The 19,343-nt window shown below is 42.7% G+C and overlaps 1 protein-coding gene across 1 annotated transcript in view; it reads left to right on the top strand.

Annotated features, from left to right (window-relative positions):
- LOC133341854 (calcium-activated chloride channel regulator 1-like) overlaps positions 1–19,343 on the top strand; it is a 33,336-nt gene continuing 13,993 nt past the window's right edge. The window contains exons 1-10 of the mRNA XM_061550644.1: positions 1–179; positions 419–799; positions 7,815–7,955; positions 9,473–9,623; positions 10,319–10,424; positions 11,152–11,326; positions 13,312–13,536; positions 15,574–15,798; positions 15,941–16,115; positions 18,602–18,708. Of these exons, the coding sequence (XP_061406628.1) occupies positions 626–799; positions 7,815–7,955; positions 9,473–9,623; positions 10,319–10,424; positions 11,152–11,326; positions 13,312–13,536; positions 15,574–15,798; positions 15,941–16,115; positions 18,602–18,708 (1,479 nt within the window). The 5' untranslated portion in view covers positions 1–179; positions 419–625. The remainder of the gene's footprint in view (positions 180–418; positions 800–7,814; positions 7,956–9,472; positions 9,624–10,318; positions 10,425–11,151; positions 11,327–13,311; positions 13,537–15,573; positions 15,799–15,940; positions 16,116–18,601; positions 18,709–19,343) is intronic.

Genomic DNA, 19,343 nt, shown 5'->3' with positions numbered 1-19,343 from the left:
TGTAAACAGGCTGAGAGGCTCGCTGTAATCATGTCCGCTAGGGGCTGTTATGGTGGAGCAGGCTCACCACCGCCCCACGAAATTTTCAAAGAAACGAGCGAATTTACTGAATAATAAGGAAGTGGTCACTGGCTGATTTAGCCATTCCCCAACAGAGAGGAGGGCGCGTAAGAGGGGTGGTGCGTTTACTGCTTCGCCACTGTCACTAATGTTCACATGCTCTCGGTCTTGTGAGTTACTATCTCACTCAAACCCAGGCTTGTGATCATTCTTGCTCGGTTTGTATTATCTTTGTCAATGGTGGTGATATCGTGAGGCTATACATTACAGAATAATCATTGAGAGATAATAAAAAAACACACAATTTAAATTCTCCCGAAATTGACTTGCTCTTGCTGTGTGCTATTGTGCGTGCAAGATAACGAGGCTGAGTCGTCCAACGGGCAGACTTCAACTGCCACCCACGTCTTGCAGTGTTTAAAGCAAACTAATAAATACATCATAATGCTGCCCGCAAACACCGTTTCCTCCTCGAGGTAAACATTAAATCACCACCACCCCCACGCCCGCTCCCTCTCAACACGGTGCCGGTAAATATCGCCAGAGTTCGCCAAAGGCAGCAACGATGAACGTTCCCCAAAAGCGTGCTCCGCTCGTCGTGGTCACCGCGGTGCTGTGCGTGGCCGTGGGGCTGAGCCACGGCTCGCGAGTGAAGTTGATCGACAACGGCTACGAGGGTTTGGTCATCGCCATCAACCCCGCCGTGCCGGAGGACCCCCAACTCGTCGACGCCATAAAGGTGAGAGCCCTCAACCCTTCCCTTCCCCTGCATTTTTTTCGTTGGTGTTGTCTCTCTCTTTGCTTGTGTGTCTGTCTGTGTGTCTCTGTGTTGTGTGTCTCTTTGCTTGTGTGTCTGTCTGTGTGTCTATGTTGTGTGTCTCTCTCTCTGCTTGTGTGTCTGTCTGTGTGTCTATGTTGTGTGTCTCTTTGCTTGTGTGTCTGTCTGTGTGTCTCTGTGTTGTGTGTCTTTCTCTGTGTGTCTATGTTGTGTCTCTCTGCTTGTGTGTCTGTGTGTCTCTGTGTTGTCTTTCTGCTTGTGTGCCTGTCTGTGTGTCTATGTTGTGTGTGTCTCTGCTTGTGTGTCTGTCTGTGTGTCTCTGTGTTGTCTCTCTCTCTATGTGTGTCTGTCAGTATGTCTCTGTGTTGTCTCTCTGTGTGTGTCTGTGTTGTGTCTCTCTCTGCTTGTGTGTCTGTCTGTGTGTCTCTGTGTTGTCTTTCTCTGCTTGTGTGTCTGTCTGTGTGTCTCCGTGTCTGTGTTTCGTCTCTCTCTCAAATTTAGTTCTACCTGATGACGGTTGCTTGTGTTGCAATCGAAACGTCGTACTCTATTATTTAATTTATTTTCTTTCCACGTGACTTTACCGAAACGACCAAAGAGTAATCCCTGCAGTCACGAAAGCTTCAAATCAAATCGAACAATCGTCGTTCAAACCATGGCAACGTTTCGGTGACCCCCCCCAACCCCCCAGCCGCCGCTGACCTCAAAGGTCCACGACCTCGTGAAACGTTATGATTGTTCATCTTCTTGGTTTTTTTCGGTAAAGTCACGTAGAAGGGAAGTAATAAAATAATAAAAATAAAACATAATAAAATAATTCTCACGACGTTTCGGCTACAACGCAAGCAGCCCTTCTACGTGACTTTACCGAAAAAAACCAAGAAGATGAATCCCTGCAGTCACGAAAGCTTTAAATCGAAAGTTATGATTGTTTTCTCTTCTCCTCGGGCATGATGCCAGCAACGTGTTGATGCGCTGAGTGGAAACGTGGAGCTCTGCTCGCCACCACGTCGGAGCGTCGTGAGATGTTTTGCCATTGCTCCTCTCCGGTGTGGGAGCCCAAGACTGTCGTACAGGGTGGTCCAGATGTGATGTGACCCCCTCCCCCCCTCTCTCCACCCCCAATTAATTGACCCCTAATTTTTGTTCCTTTGTATATGAATTTATTTTTTAATTGAACCTTTAAAAAAAAGTTTTAGATAATTAAATGGGAGGGGGGTCACAATACATGTGGACCACACCGTACACTGGTAAAGTACATGATAGATAAACAAGAGCAGGCTGGAGTGTTTTTAGAAAATGTTATTTGATCGTAACAAGCAGCAAAGCAAGTTGTGAATTGAGAGAAACGTTTTCAATTGGCGCATATTGCCAGCTATGGCACGCGAATCGCAAACGTGGACAATGAAAATGAAAAAGGCAAACTAAATTTTCGATTTAAAGCTTTCGTGACTGCAGGGATTCATACTCTTGGTTCTTTTGGTAAAGTCACGTAGAAGGGAAATAATAAAATAATACAAATGAAACATAATTAAATACAATTCTTCACCTGAGGACGTCTGCTTGCGTTGTGGCTAAACGTCGTGAGAATTTAATTGTAATTTGTTTAATTTGTATTAATCTATTATTTCCCTTCTACGTGACTTTACCGAAAGAACCAAGAAGATTTGATCTATAGTTTGTGTGGCGAATTGTAATGAATAAAACAAAGAAGCGGAAGCTACGGCGTACGGGTCAAATGGAGTTGAGTTGAGGACTGCGTGAGGGGTAACGCGTTAATGCTTTAACAGCAACACAATGCTTACCCCGAGCTCTCATACTCTGATGGTGCATTGTCTTTGAGTTGTGCGCCTTTTGGCGTCATCTGGTCCAACCCATGTGAGACTAGGCTCTAAGGAAAGCTGTCTCGGGTGTGGACCAATCAACTTCAAGGACAGTGCACATTATCAGAGTTATGTTTTTTGTTTGCATTATGACTGCAGGTATTTTGGTCTATGCAAACATGACTCCTTGTAAAAAAGGTGTCAGTTTTGTTGCCAGATAGAAGGGTAAAAAACCAATTATCAGCAACACAAGAGTTTAGTTTCCACACAGGGGAGCGAACGGCACTCAGTGTAAGAGACACGGTGGAGGTGGTGATGCTTTGAGGAGCGTTGTGGAGAGGGGGGGGGGATGGCTTTTGTGCCTTTAATTATCCGTTCGTGAGGGAGGTGTGGTGCCGCATGGGGCCGTTGTTGATATATCGATGAGGTCTTCTTGGTTTTTCGGTAAAGTCACGTAGAAGGGAAATAAAAAAAAATACAACATAATAAAATAAAAATTCTCACGACGTTTCAGCCACAACACAAGCAGCCGTCCTCAGGTGTGTATTATGTTTTATTTTTATTATTTTATTATTTCCCTTCTACGTGACTTTACCGAAAGAACCAAGAAGATGAATCCCTGCAGTCACGAAAGCTTTAGATCTAAATATCGATGAGGGTTGATGGTCCACGCCAGTGTCTTCGAGGAGGACTGCCAAAGCCAGGAGGTGCCTGTGCGACTAACAGTCCACTACTGTGTTATGGCTATCGTGGTCTCGCAGGTTCACAGCCGCTTGTACAAGTTTAAACAATAAAAAAAAACTGCCATCACGGTAAGCGTCGGTAAACATTTTTATTGTTAATATAGTTAATTATTTTCCTCCCACACACACAATGATGGGTATTATTTGTGAGCAAGTGTGTTGTAAGAATTGTGCGTTATCACAAATATCGCCCCCCCCCCCCACTCCAAACATCTCTTCAAAACCTATAGGGGCAGACCTCGCTGAGCGCTCAAGAAGCGTTCCTGGAGAAGTGAGCATCGAATTAGCGCTCTGAAATAAGCCATTCTACCATCGTATACTACATGGGGCGGTGCATTCCCGACAAGGTTGCTTCTTTCGTATGAGCAATATACGAGGGATGCATTGGGGTATCGGTAATAGCGCAAATGATACAGATGGTAAACATTATTTCGGAAATAAAACAATTACACTGGTCAACAACAACAAATTCTGGCCTGGACTTTTGCAGCTGTTTTAGACTAATTTCAGGGTGCTGATTCAAAATCTGATCTCAGATTTGCTCTATCACATCTCATTTTTATGCTATCGGCATACCCCATTTTCATTGATTTTACCCGAAATTAACTTTGTCCCTTATGATTGCAAGTTGTTGCGAGTCAGTGACTGCTTTAGTGTTAAAATATGGTGCTGTATTTTTAGGATAGTGTGTTTATAATATCATTTTATGTAGATATCCACATTTATTTAATATTTTTCTTCTGCAGTTTTTTATTGAAAATGCAATATATGATATCTCAAAAACCTGATGTGATAGACAAAAAATAATGCCAGATTTGGAATCAGCACCCCAAAGTATTACCCTAAAACCGTTGGAATATCTTTTGCCAGAAAAAGTGTGTTGACCAGTGTTATTTTACTATAACATAAACATTGTGCACTACAAAGCAGCGGTGGGAGGCGAGCTTGGAGGGGCTTGCGGCACTCGCAATCAGGGTCTTAGTGACGCCCTCGGTCACAATTTCTGTGGTGAGGTTTCTTCTTGGTGGAGCCTGAGACCCCTGCCGTGGTCTCGTAAGTTCTCACCTGGCTAAACCCGCTGCAATAATATTGTGTTGAAAAAAGGAGATTAAGAAAATAATTACCACGAATTCTCATAATCGAGTCGGGGTCTGGTTGACTCAGCGTACGTCGCTCTCATTGGCTGAGCGAATAATGGGAGTGGGTACGTCTTCTCACTCGTAAGCGCTCTGTAGATATTTTGATTTATTTTTGTTTATGATAAAAAACATCGCCAGGATAAGGAGCGCTGGAACGAATCGGCGTTCTATGGAATTGCGCTAAATGGGGTCTGCTTGTACTCATGCCGTAAAACAAAAAAGTGGTATAAAATTTCTTCAGAAAAATATATCTTCTTAAAAATCCCACTAGAACTTGATAACAGCGTGGGAATAATGTAGAACTGTTAGAAGTAAAATGCATTTTACAATTGTTGATTTCCAATATAAATGTGCATTTCAGTATATGTATACATACTTAGAATGGCATTCAGTAAAAAAATCGAACGGTTAAAATGTCGAAGCATTAGCCACTGTAATTTATCAATTGCATCCATCGCCTCATCCTGATACAGCATAGGATTTGCTCAACTTTTAAAATAATGTTGGATCAATAATTATTTGTAAAATACTCTAAATTCAGGGTTAATCCGTCTGCCTCAAGTTGCACACATCCCGGTTAAATACGTTCCTTAAAAAGTCCAAGTCAATTGTGAACCAATAGCAACGACCCTCTTTGTCTGACTTGGCATTCCTTTCCCATTCCTTTTTTCTATTCACGTTATCCTTAACCACTCCCCTTTCTGTGGTGCGCCGCAAGTAATACATTTTATATTGCCCGTATTACATTTACAACATGTTATCTAATCCCTTGACCTAAGACCTTATCACCCTGAGTTTCTACCATTCTCATTAATTTTCAGAAATTAATCAGTCAGGGTTGAGTCTGGATAGTATTTGGATGGGAACTGCCTTTGCATACTGGATTTTGTGGCACGGTGACAAGATGTTAATGACCTTGCCTGGTATACAGGAGGTTGCGGGTTCGAGCCCGACCCTGACACCTGCTGTATAATTCATCGCGTGGATTTTTCTCCAGGTCCTCCAGTTTTTTCACTCCACATTTAGTAACGTGCATTTACAGTATTTGGCAGCTATATATTTCCACACAATAAGCCACTTCAGTGGGGTATCATTTGGGGCCAGGTCGCTTCTGAAAAAGAGCTATATAGCTCAGTGGGCCAAACCTGGTAAAATAAAAAATAGTTTATAGTTCTTGGTTTGAGCTGCAAACTCTGCATGAGAAGACAGTGCAGCAGTGGGTGCAGTACACCAAACTATCTGTGCTGACATTTAACCATCATTCCCTTGTTCGCGTGGGTTTTCTCTCGGTGCTCCGGTTTCCTCCCACGTGCTAAACACTTTATTACAAGTCAAGATTAAACACTTTCGTGTCATTATTGTTGTTCATTTCTCAATCCGCTTGTCCTGGTGAGGGTCGTGGCGGTAGCATGTTGAGTAGGGCGGTCCAGACCTCCCTTTCCCTGGCAACAGACTCTAACACTACACTACTATACACTGTACACTACACTATACACTACTCTACATTACTATACACTACACTAATATACACTATAAACTACACTATACACTACTTCACACAAACTTTAGCTCTTCTTGGGGAATTCCTAGGCGTTCCCAGGCCAGCTGAGCAACGTAGTCCTGCCAGCATGTCCGAGGCGGGCCCCGGGGTCTTTGGGAAGAAGCCTCTTCAACAACTCCTGACACTCCCTGTGAGGCTTTCCTGGGTAAATAAACGGAATTATTTTCTGAAATTCACACGCGTGTTCTTGTTCTTAAAACAACGTAACTCAATCAGTAAACACAATACTGCATACGAATGGTCGGAAATAAAATGCACACACTTTCACTTTAACACGTAGGAGGCTTTCGCGACTAATATCCTCCATAATAGTATTTTTTTGGGTTAGATTGCGTAAATATATAAATGTTTCATTTAAACCCGCCACCACCCGACACAGCCAACTAGTAAGGGTTGAGACAATGTACATTATGCAAGCGCATTATACAATCCCTTTGATCTTGTCCTTCCTGTCCATTGTGTGTATTAAAATAGCCGTACCAACGGTAATCCCTATTGAAGTATGGTGGCCTGTTTAGGCATGCATTAAAACAATGTATTATTTGATGATTCGCTTCCACGCAGCACTAAGTCGGTAGCTTATCCGAACAGTTAAAATAGGGATTACCGTTGGTATGGCTATTTTAATACACACAATGGACAGGAAGGACAATATCAAAGGGATTGTATAATGCGCATGCATAATGTACGTTGTTTCATTAGCCCCCCCGCCCCATCCCACTCTGCGCAAGGAAAGCCAGCAAGTGTGGTCACCACTCTCACTGGCACGGCCACCGTTACGGTGGTTCTCTGGCATTGACACGCTGCCCCCTCACTGTGCAGCCGCCAACGCCGCAGCTTGTGTTGCCCACGAGGTGCCACTATGCCCGGTCCTCTGACACAGACATGCTATCTTCCCATTAAACTCGCTTACATTGACATGCCAATCTCTCCCATTAACGCAGCTGCTGTGCGTGAGTGCGGCGACGGTGCTCGTGTGCGACGATGGGGCCCATTTTTAAATCCTTTATATTAAGTTCACTTGCTTGCTTGCTTGCGTGCTTACGACTGTGCAAATCTTTTGGTCGTTTTTTAACCCACTTCCCGTGATCCAATCGAGCTGACATTTTGCACACAGACTCGTTGTGCGTGACAATTTATTTTCGTGAAAAAAATTTCCAAAATTTTCCACTTTTTAGGAAAAAAAAATTTTCATATTTAATTTAAAATACCAATGTGATAAAAATGAAACTCTTACTCAAGAAAAACAGAAATGAATAATAAAATAAAACCGATGCCACGCATATAAAGGATTTGTAGTGAAAAACTTAGTTTTTACAGGTTATTTTTTTATTCCATTATACTCGTGAACATTAACATGCCAATCAATCTCTCCCTTTAACGCAGTTGTGCGTGCGTGCTTGCGGCGACGGGACTCCTTTCCATCTCTGACCCCGCCCACTTACCCTTGGGTGACACCCACCTCAAACCTATATATTACCTCTTGTTGCAGCAGCCCTTTCTTGTTCAGCAGTTCTACTGCTGTATCTTTCCACCTGATGACGATTAATTGTGTTGCGATTGAAAAGTCGTGATTTATTATTTATTTTTCTACCTACGTGACTTTACCGAAAGAACAAAAGAGTATTCGGTAAAATGTTCTCCCAAATCTATTGTTGTAAACACATTATATTGTATTGCGTTAATGCATTGTGAATATTTATTCTGCAGGATATGATCACAAATGCATCCTCTGACTTGTTCAGAGCAACAAAGTATCGTTTCTACTTCCGGAATGTCAATATTCTTATTCCGGCATCATGGAAAACAAATCCAATCTACAACCGGCCAAAGTCTGAGTCCTATGGAGCAGTAAGTACTTACAAAAACACTGGCATTGACACGCAGTGAATATTAAAACAATACTAAAGTTTTTAAAATATATATTCTATATGCATACATATATTCATTCTTTCAATTGCTTTAACCATAATATTCGATCTATAACTGGATTCCATAATACAGGTTTTTTTTGGGTTAGATCGCGGAAATATATGTGTCGTTAAACCCGCCACCACCCGACACAGCCAATTAGTAAGGGTTGTCACGTAAACAGAACATGCCAATTCGTTACTAGTACAGCACACCGGTGTGTTGAAGAGCGAAGCCACAACATTTACAATCTGAGTACGACATTTCACCAGTAATTATAACTAGCTTCATCAGGCGCGATCTAAATTAAAAAAAAAAAACTGTATCATGGATAATATTGGTCGCGAAAGCCTACGTGTTAAACCTATAACTAGATTTTAAAAAAATCAGACAGTTTTATCCAGCACTGAATATGAGTACGATGAGAAATGGAGATATTTCTAGTTGGGTGGTGTGGTGTGTTTAAAATGTTCCAGCTACAATTGAAAGGATTCTAATTAAAATTGCACTGCAGAGGGAATCTATTCAGCTCACAATCCATCCAGGACCATACAAATTTAGATAATTTTGGGGTAATTACATATTTAACAAAACCACATTTTCGACGATATTTAGTAAGGCTCTTTGTCTTTGGCAAATAAGATTACCACCCACATATTAGGTCAATCTGACCTCTCACTCCCCAGATATAGAACATCAAAGTTTTACCTGGCAAGACCACTTGGTGACTCTCTAGTTATCGATTTAAAGCTTTCGTGACTGCGGGGATTCATCTTCTTGGTTCGTTCGGTAAAGTCACGTAGAATGGAAATAATAAAATAATAAAAATAAAACATAATAAAATAATTCTCACGACGTTTCAGCCACAATGCAAGCAGCCGTCCTCAGGTGGAGAACAGGTCTGTCGAGAAGACAGAGTCTGAATGTCTTCTCGACAAACCTGTTCTCCACCTGAGGACGGCTGCTTGCGTTGTGGCCGAAACGTCGTGAGAATTATTTTATTATGTTTTATTTTTATTATTTTATTATTTCCATTCTACGTGACTTTTCCGAAAGAACCAAGAAGATGAATCTCTAGCTATCGTTCCTTCCTTCAGTTGACGTAGATAGGTGAGTGAGTCTCGTGTCATTTTAAAGCTCTAGAAGAGAGCTATATATCTTTTTTTATTCTATGGAAAAACTGAGACATGGAGGACAAAAGGTAAAAAAAAGAATACATAGCCCCAATTTTTATTGAGTTGGCTTGGGATGACAGATTACGAGATGTCAACAGTGGTCATCCTATGAAGATTATAGACCCTGCCATGAGTTATATGGAACTTATATACCTGGCCGATTGCATCCACCACAGTTTAACACCACATCTTTGCTCCTTTGCGTGAAGAACAATATGATGTTTGACTTTGAAAATGCGTTGACAGAATTTCCCTGGCCGCTCGCTGTGTGTACGAATGCAGGCAGATGTGCTCATTGTGCCCCGCGACGATCCCACCGACAATTCTCCGTACACGCACCAGTTTGGCCTGTGTGGGGAACCTGGCCAGTACATTCACCTCACTCCAAACTTCCTCCTGACCAACCACTACTTGGAAGCATACGGCCCCCGAGGTACAGTGACTCAGAGGTTACATTAACAAATCCAAGCAAATTTCGATTTAAAGCTTCTTTCGTGACTGCAGGGATTCATATTCTTGGTTCTTTCGGTAAAGTCGCGTAGAAGGGAAATAATAAAATAGTAATAAAATAAACATATAAATAAAACAATAAAAATTATCACGACGTTTCGACTGCCACACAAGCAATCATCATCAGGTGTGAAATCCACAGCAAGACATTTTTTTATTTTTTTATTTCCCTTCTCCGTGACTTTACCGAAAGAACCAAGAATATAAATCCCAGCAAGTCTCTCAAGCAGATTATATGATGTCAGCAGCATTTTTTGGACCTCTGTTATGAACAGAGGTTGGCACTTTTACGACGAGGCATGAATATTTAAATTTGTCCATTAACTCAACTGCCTGACTCAGAATGCAATATTTTTTTTCTAATGGATGTTTATTTTTCGTTATTATCCAGGCCAAATGCAAGTGTGTGTATTGTGTAATAAATCAACTCGGCCTCAAATGAGTACCTAGTGCGATGTGTAAACATCGCCACGAGGGAGACAAAAGCGACGGGCATGGTGCTGGCCAACCACCCCCTCATGTGCCGTACTGACCTTCATAAGCGCTCGTTAACAGCACTTTCCCAAACAGTCTGTTAAGGTTATAAGGGATTCACTTTGTCTTTATGTTGTGTCCCAGGAAAAGTCTTTGTCCATGAATGGGGCCACCTCCGTTGGGGACTTTATGATGAATACAACGATCAAGTGCCCTTCTATTTGGATAAAGGCAAAATCGAGTTTACAAGGTCAGTGTCATGTTTATTCTCCACCGCTTCCTGCATTTTATGTAGCCAGCAGTTAGAGCCTTTAACATTTCATGTTGATTGAACCCATGCAATGAGTTAATCATCTCAAGTAGCAGATACAACCTAGGGGGGGGAGGAGGGGTTTCACCAGCACTCCAGTTTTACGTAAACATGTTTGTTGGAGATATCACAGCGTTAGATTTCTCGTGCACTTTGTCACTCTTTTCTGTTTACATAGCTCTAATATTTTTGCAAACTTTATCTGATGAATTGCCTTTTAAGAGCAAATAATAATGATCATTCATAGCCCCTTTGACAATTCAACGCTGATGTGTTCGTCATGGGAATTGTTTGGCCACACTTGGTCAGTGTGGATTGTTGACAAAGGGATGTGGTGGAGTCCAAGCGGTACGTTCAGATATAATCCGCCACTGATGTTAGCTGTAACTGGGAATGAAACACGGGTCACTGGGTTCATAGCACAGCACGCTAAGCATTGTGCAACCATTACCCTGAAATCAACAACAATATTGTTATAGATTCTAGGAGGGGGAAAAATCACATAAACACATAAAAACCATAATAGTTATCATAAAAGTTAAAAACATTCATAATATTGAGGAATGTATATCATGCAAAGAAACTGAAATATACAACTGATTTAAACTGAGACACTTCTGTCTTACTCTAATTGTTAAGTTGACATGTATACCTTCACCGCACACAGGTGTTCCAAAGACTTAACGGGTGGTCACGTGATGGTGATGAGAAACGGTAGCGTCTCTACACGCAATTGTAACATTGATCCCAAGACGGGCCTTCCAGAAGAAGGATGCACATTTTTCCCAGACGTGGATCAGACAGCATCAAGCTCCATCATGTCCATCCAGGCCCTCGACAACGTAAGCTCCTGGCCCAGATACGAAACGCACTTTAACATCTGAAAATTGCAGTAGATCCACCGATCATCATCGTGTATCCATTATCATCATCATCATCATCAGCCATAATCTATCCACTGCTGGATGAAGGGCTCCCCAAGCCATCGTGCCATATCATCAGGGTCTTGCGATGCAACAGTCCATCTTAGCTCCTGCATGTGTTCTGAAATCATCACTCCACGACTGTGGTGGTTGTCCTCTTGGGCATTTTTCCTCCTTTTGCTGCCACCAAACTTAAATCGTCATTGTCTCTTCTTAGTCCTTGTCCTCCCATGCTATCAGGCACTTTGATCTATCCTGCGCACGGTGTTTCTAGGGCTTATATATGTTAAAATATAAGGGCTTTAATATTTGATGTTATGAAATATTGAAGTGTCTATTTAGGCCGATCTCCCGCACATGAATATGAACGTAGTTGCCAGTATATGTTAAGAATTGTGAATGAATATTCATGGTGGTAGTCTACAAGGCAGTTTATTGTGGCTTCTTATTAAACCACAACTATATAATGCCAATTTTGTCCCAGATGATAACAGATCGAAACATCATTTTACTTTCCTCACCTTTTAAGTATTGGATAAATACACGTAAATATCAATTTGTTGTTGTCACAAAATTACAGGTTATAGTCATGGCAGTGGATACCGAGTCGTTCTCAAAATGAAATAATAAAACCAAAGTATTCATCTCCATCAGTCAGTCTGAGCCAGTGGTTGAAATTCCACATTACTGAGACAGGGGACAGGCTTTGCAGAGGAAAACCCACTGTTTATTTCCAGCATTATTACTCACTTCATCGACTCCATTGGTATAATGGACTGAGTTGACCCATGGCCATGATTTGAACTCACAAGGTAGAACATATTTTTAAAAATGCATTCTTATTTCTGGCATGTTTCCACACTTGTGGGGGTCCAACTTGTGGGTCCTCTCTCTCATACTCATTCCGATCCTGGGCTATCTCCACGCCCAACGCCTTCTTCTGCTTTAGTGCTGCCTAACGGCGTGTGCGACTTCACGATGATATTGGTCCCGGTCTAGCACGGCGTGTAGAGTTTGTGCTGTTGTTAATTGTAGCCATGTTTTGATGTTACTGAGCCATGTCGTTTTTGGCCATCCTGGTCGTTTTTTCCCTTCAATTTTTCCTTCCAGGCTTTGCTTTAATAGCTGGTATTTGTGGTCGTTTCGGGCAATGTGGCCTAGGTAGTAACACTTCCTGCTAATGATGGCCCAACGCCATATTCACTTAAATCGTGTTTCACCAGCCAGAACCACCTCGTTTTATACCAGGCTCTCAGTCTCATCCTTCTTAATATTTAAATCCGCGCAGTTGAATAACGTCAAAAGTGTTCACAATCTTCCTTTTGTTCTTCCATGTTCTCACCTTTCCCCCTATGTGGTTTCCCTCCCTTATTTACAACTGGTTTCAGCTTGACTGAGATGGGTACCACTACTTACCTCTCTCTCCCTTGTCTCTTCATTTCTGGCCCTGATCCAGCCCTTGTAATTCTTGAGATTCCATCGTCTCGTCCTAAATTTCCGTTGTGCACAACATCCATCATTAATACGTGCAACATTTTAAAGTCTTGATTTGAAGCTTTCGTGACTGCAAGGATTCATATGCTTAGGTTTTTTCGGTAAAGTCACGTAGGTAAAAATTTTAAATAAATGAAAGTAAAATAAAATAAAAATCACGACGTTTCGGAGGCAACACAAGCTTCCGTCTTCAGGTGGAACCGTCACAGCACACTTGCTGTACTTGAAGACAGGAAGCTTGTGTTGCCTCCGAAACGTCGTGATTTTCATTTTATTTGACTTTTATTAATTTTAATTTTTTACCTACGTGACTTTACCGAAAAACCTAAGAATAACATTTTTAAGGACTGTCAATGCTATATTAACCAGAGGCATTAACACGGATGAACCTTTGGCCGCTATAACTGCAGGTCAAAGAATTCTGCTCTGTAAACCAACACAACAAGGCCGCTCCCACCCTCCATAACCGTCTGTGTGCCTCGAAGAGCACATGGCAAATCATGCAGCGGCACAACGATTTTAAGCTGAAAATAAAACTGCCGGTCGGAACGGACACGCAGCCGTCATTTACGCTCCTGCAGCCCACATCCCGCGTCGTCACTCTCGTCTTGGACGTGTCTGGCAGCATGAACGAGGTGAGCGCATTTACAGTGATCACATTCGGGTCCTTGTACCATGCACTGAACATACTAGGCTCACCCTGCCAGCAGTACAACATCTCAAAACGCCGGTGTAAACAGGTGACTATCAAATGTGATTACGTTCATCAGATGTAAACTAAATGTATCAACAGATTTCGTATATTATTTTCAGCTTTGAAACTAGCTTAAAACCATCCTGATAATTTTAATCTTTTGATTAAAAGAGGTCGCGGGTTTAATTCCGTCTCGCATGGAAACAATGGAAAGGTTTCTTAAATCCCCCCCCCTACCTTTGTTCACCCTGCAGTATAAACGGGTACCCGACAGTCAGTCAGCAGGTCACGTGAGGTGGGGAAAAGTGTAGGCACACTCGCAAACTCTTCCACGACGTCTGGCCAATATGGAAGATTATGCCAAATTTCCCCCAGAAGAGCCCTACAGAGCTCTCTTTAGTAGAGTCTCTTATGCCAGCAAGGGCTATAGCCAGGGTAGCAACTATGGGGGGGGGGGGGGTATGCGGTGGCGTTACGCAACGCATAAGGCCACAAGGAGGGCCCTGAATAAACAGATAAGCAAGTAAAATTTTTTTAGAGAAATAACAAAATAATTCCAACAATGAACCATACATGTAAAACAAGTAAACCCGTAAAAACTAAGTTTTTAACCATAAATCCTTTATATGCGTGGCGGCTAGAGTCCTCTCGTCCTCTGGCTTGAGATGGCTGCCACCTATGGGTCAGATGATTGTCTGCCACCATTAAGCAATTGGTAATTAAATATTTAATTTGTTTTCCCTAAACATTGTAAAAAATTTGATTTTTTTTCGCGAAAATTAATTGTCACATACAACGAGTCTGTGTGGAAAATGTCAGCTCGATTGGATTACGGGAAGTGGGTTAAAAAACGAGCGAAAGATTTGCACGGTCCTAAGCAAGCAAGCACGCAAGCACGCGAACTTAATATAAAGGATTTAAAAAACATCGTTACAAATGGGAAAAACAACATTTTCGAAAAATGCACACACAGCGTAGAATATAGTAGCGATGCTACTGGTGTTTGCTGCTGAACACCACCAGGCTTTTTTTGGTAACTGACATAAGCATGAAAGCAAGACGCATGATAACTTAATTGTGAGTATTGTACCTTTAAACTTTTTAAGTCCTTTATATTAAGTTCACTTGCTTGCTTGCTTAGGACCGTGCAAATCTTTCGGTCGTTTTTCAACCCACTTCCCGTCATCCAATCGAGCTTACATTTTCCACACAGACTCGTTGTGCGTGACAATTAATGTTCGTGAAAAAATGTTTCCTCAATTTTACACTTTTTAGGACAAAAATATAATATTTAATTACCAATTGCTTAATGGTGCAATGCAATCATCTGACCCATATGTGGCAGCCATCTCAAGCCAGAGGACGAGAGGACTCTAGCCGCCACGTATATAAAGGATTTATAGTGAAAAACTTTGTTTTTACGGGTTATACTTATTTATTAATACTGTCACTGTGAGATTGCCTTCCTCTAAACCTAATGCAACTCAAATAACATATATAGAGTGATAGGCTACCATTATTGTATATGGGTTAAAAACATGCAGGTGCCCAGAGTCGTATTTTGCCAACCCCTGTGGAACTAGGTAAGCCCATACTTAAGAACTGGTTTCTGGAGGATCATGAATGCTGCCGCAGAACACAGAAGTGAAACCCCCTGTGGTAAGAGGTTGTAGAGAAGTAATGCTGGGGACAATGAGCCGAGCTATAAAGCTGTTCAAACACAGAAAGTGCGTGCGACGAGGGAGAAAGTTGGCGGAGATATTGACTACTTTAATCTTAAAAACCGACATACCTAGGTCTGTCAATAGAAATATTCTCAGCAGCCCTGGCCACTTTGTGTCACTTTGGAAATTAGACTATCCTCATCTCTTGAGTTCTCACCGGATTAAGCAAAATAAACGTGAAAACTTGAACGCGCATCAGAATTCAGCGTGGAATATACTTGATGACGTGTTGGCTTCTGTGCGCGTGCATGCAGGCAAACCGTTTGCAAAGGATGCGGCAGGCATCTGAGAATTTCATCATGAAAATTTTGGACGCAGGAACATTGATAGGGATCATCGTTTTCAACAGCGGAGCAAGAACGAACCTTGCTATGACGAGAATAACCGACGAAGCGAGCCGTGTGGCAATTAAAAACTACCTCCCCACAAGTGTCAACGGAGGAACCAATGTGTGCGCGGGAGTCAGGCATGCCTTTCAGGTGACCCCAGAAGACTGCGTCATTTATTTTTTCACTGCAAGTCACCAGCACCCGATAATGGGCAATATTGAAGATTTTAAACAAGATTTTTGACATTTAATTACATAATGGCTCATACAGGGGTGATTTGATGTGTTTGCAGGTTCTAAGGGCGCTGGATGGTGATGTGTCTGGAGATGAGATTGTTTTGCTGACTGACGGTGAAGACTCTGGTATCAGCAGTTGTGTTGATGACGTCCAAAATAGTCAATGCACCGTACACACCATAGCCCTGGGACCAAACGCGGACCCAGCACTTGAGAAACTAACCAGCGCCGGTAAGCCACAAAAAAACTGTAAAAAAAAACTGGGAATTTTTCAATCGTTTGTGACCAATTCTCTCGGGAATATTTACGATCTCGCTTGATTTCTGAAGCGAAGCAACTATTAAAACCCCGGTTAGTATTTGGGTGGGAGACCGCCAGAGCTTGCAAGACATTGTTGCCGTTGGTGGTTGCGATGATCAGGAGATTACAGTGTTTGTGTGCCACCCCTTCGCGTGCGTAGGTTTTATTGGGGTTCTTAAGTTTCCTCTAGACCAAAACCGAACACTCATTAAATGGCATTGGACAAACATCCCAGCAAAGGAACCTCTTTAAATAAGTCACGCATCTCCGTCGGTTACATATATCTCTTGTGGTTGCCTTTCTGGAGTGACTCATGCAGCCAGGTATGGCTGCAGGGTTTTGGTGGTACATGTTGTTTATGCCATTTATTGAGAAAATTCCGTCACAGTTCCTATGATCACTGTTTCATTGCTTCCATGGCTTTATTTTGGTGATTTCGAAAAGTGTATTGGTTTAGCCATGTTTGTTTGTTGTAGTACAGAGTTAGACTGATGGCCTTAATCTAAGTTGTCTTGTGATTGTTGTTGTTGTTATTTGACTTGCATCCCACTGAGATTTTTGCACACAGCGTTGGTGTACGGTGATTTTTTTTTTGTTCATGTTTTTGTTTTTTGTTTGTTGCGGTTGCACCCGATTCAAGAGCCGAATGGCTCACAGGGCTATACCTAATAAATGAACTTGAACTTGAACTGTCACCTTTTTGGTGGCAAGACGGGATGGAGCTGCATAAAGTCAGAAGCGATTTGCATGCGGCAATCCATGTGCCACCAATTCCGCACCAGGAACAGAAATTGCTCCACCAGTGCCTTGTGGCACGATCGTGGAATGATCCAAAGTGGGCCAGCTTTAGGGTGGAGCCGACAAATATCAGAGAGCAAACGCACAATCTCAGATTCTCCTCGATACTCCGACTGCTATACCGACGGTGGGATCTCTTCTGCGGAAGGGAGCTTCGCCCTTAATTCTAGATTTGAAGCTTTCGTGACTGCAAGGATTCATATTCTTAGTTTTTTCGGTAAAGTCACGTAGGTAAAAAAATGAAATTAAAATTAATAAAAATAATAAAAATCACGACGTTTCGGAGGCAACACAAGTCTCCGTCATCAGGTGGGACCGTCACAGCCAGATTTTGCTGTATCAAGTGAGGCCTCATGTGTTAATCAAGTGAGGCCTCACTTGATACAGCAAAATCTAGCTGTGACGGTCCCACCTGATGACGGAAACTTGTGTTGCCTCCGAAACGTCGTGATTTTTTATTATTTTAATTAATTTTAATTTCATTTTTTTACCTACGTGACTTTACCGAAAAAAATAAGAGTAGGAACTCCGCCCGTTCGACCCAGCGGAAATCGGGCCAAAATCCAGCAAGTGAAACGAGGCGTAATCAGTTGTGAATGGACTTCCACACGATACCGGAATTCTGCGAATGTGTGGAAACATAGGAGGCTCCACGTCAATCGAGCCCTGCATGGCTTTGCTCGTTAAATAATGGCATACGCAAAGTTGTGATGGTTAGAGGCTGTTTTACACCACATTTGTTACTGGTAGGAACCTCCTGGTTACACCAGCCCACAGGGGATTATTGTGTCCGTCCGCCGTGCATCCATAAATGGGAGGGGTGGGGCTGGGTGGAGAGGAGAGGGTGGGGAGGGGCTGGGAGGGGAGGGTTGGGAGGGGCCAGGTCGGGAGGGGAGGGTGGGGAGGGGCTGGGTGGGGAGGGTGGGGCTGGGTGGGGGGTGGGGCTGTGTGGGGAGGGGCTGGTCACCCCGTGGTGCCCTCATAAAACTCAACGTTTAACCTACTCACGCCGGCTTGTGCCCGCCCTCATAGTCGGCCATATTTGCGGAATACACCACGCCGCCGTAGACCCTGGCCATTGACCGAGCAACCCAACGTTCCTACCAGCCCCCTCCGCAGGAATGTGTTAATCAAAAGCACAGTACCTTGAGGTAGACTGCTTACCTATTGTACATTCTCCAAATGATAATACCAACTCAAGCCGTGATTTTTTGAATATGTAATGATTTATTTTTTAAATACATTGCTCTGTTTTATTTTGGCAGAGAGATATTACCATTTACACCGACATCTAGTTATAACACGACCTTTCTCAGGAGGTGAAGTGTATTGGTACAGTAGCAGTTGCGCAGCAGGGCTGGCATGGGTGCTGGTGCAAAGAATGCAAAACGGTGCTCCCTGCAACATATGCCCATTCTCCGTAGCTAGGTGTCCTGGCCCCCATGGTGTGCCCCAGCGCAGTTGCACTGCCTGCGCACTTGGTAGCTACCCCACTACGCATGGGAAGAGGAAGATACGGAACGTAGAGATTGCAGCGACATGAACGTGAACATCGCTCGCATGAATTGCACATTGTTTTTTTGTGTTTTTTTTTTACTCGATGCAATGTTTTCGTGTAGGAGGCATGACTTTTTCTGCCAGTGACAACTTGGACACAAACAGTCTCGTGGACGCCTTCTCATCTGCGAAGACAGACGATGGCGATACAAGCTCTCTTGTGCTACAGGTGATGACGACAACAGAGATGAAGAATAAGAAGAAGAAGCAACCCAAATTCGCGTTCACTTTCATCGCGCCAACACTCGGCGCTGCGGAGGCGAGATGTTAACCACCTCACCTGGTATACAGGAGGTCATGGCTTTGATCCTGACACTGACGCCTGTATATTTGAAGTTTGCATGTTCTCCCCGTGGTCACGTGGATTTTTCTCCGGGACCTGCGGGTTTTCCCTCCACATTTAGAAACATGCGTTCAGGTTGTTTGGCTGCTATAAATGTCCACGTGATAAGCCACTTCGTTGAGTTGTTATTTGTGGCCAAATCGCTTCTGAAAAATATCTAAATAGCTCAGTGGGCCTTACCAGTAAATAAAAAATTTGTTTAGTTTTTTTATTTTGGCTGCTTTCTAGCTATCCACTGGGTGGTTGAAAAATTCGACTTTTAAGAGACACAGTAGCACTCTAACGACATCGTTGTGCTAGTGTCAATACAATGGCACTGCAGATGTTGTTAAGCGTGTATAAAAGTCATTATAGACAATCATTAACAAAGCTTCATACATATGTCTGTAACTTCAGGACACACCGCATAAGCAAGGGTAAGGATTTGCATTTACACGGTCTATAAATGTCTCAGCAACACT

The sequence above is a fragment of the Lethenteron reissneri genome, chromosome 12 (genome assembly GCF_015708825.2).
Source record: "Lethenteron reissneri isolate LAM-NWPU_2019-01 chromosome 12, ASM1570882v1, whole genome shotgun sequence".
Classification (NCBI taxonomy): Eukaryota; Metazoa; Chordata; class Hyperoartia; order Petromyzontiformes; family Petromyzontidae; genus Lethenteron; species Lethenteron reissneri.
The sequence above is the reverse complement of the archived record's forward strand: the minus strand, read 5'-3'. Positions and strand labels throughout refer to the sequence as shown.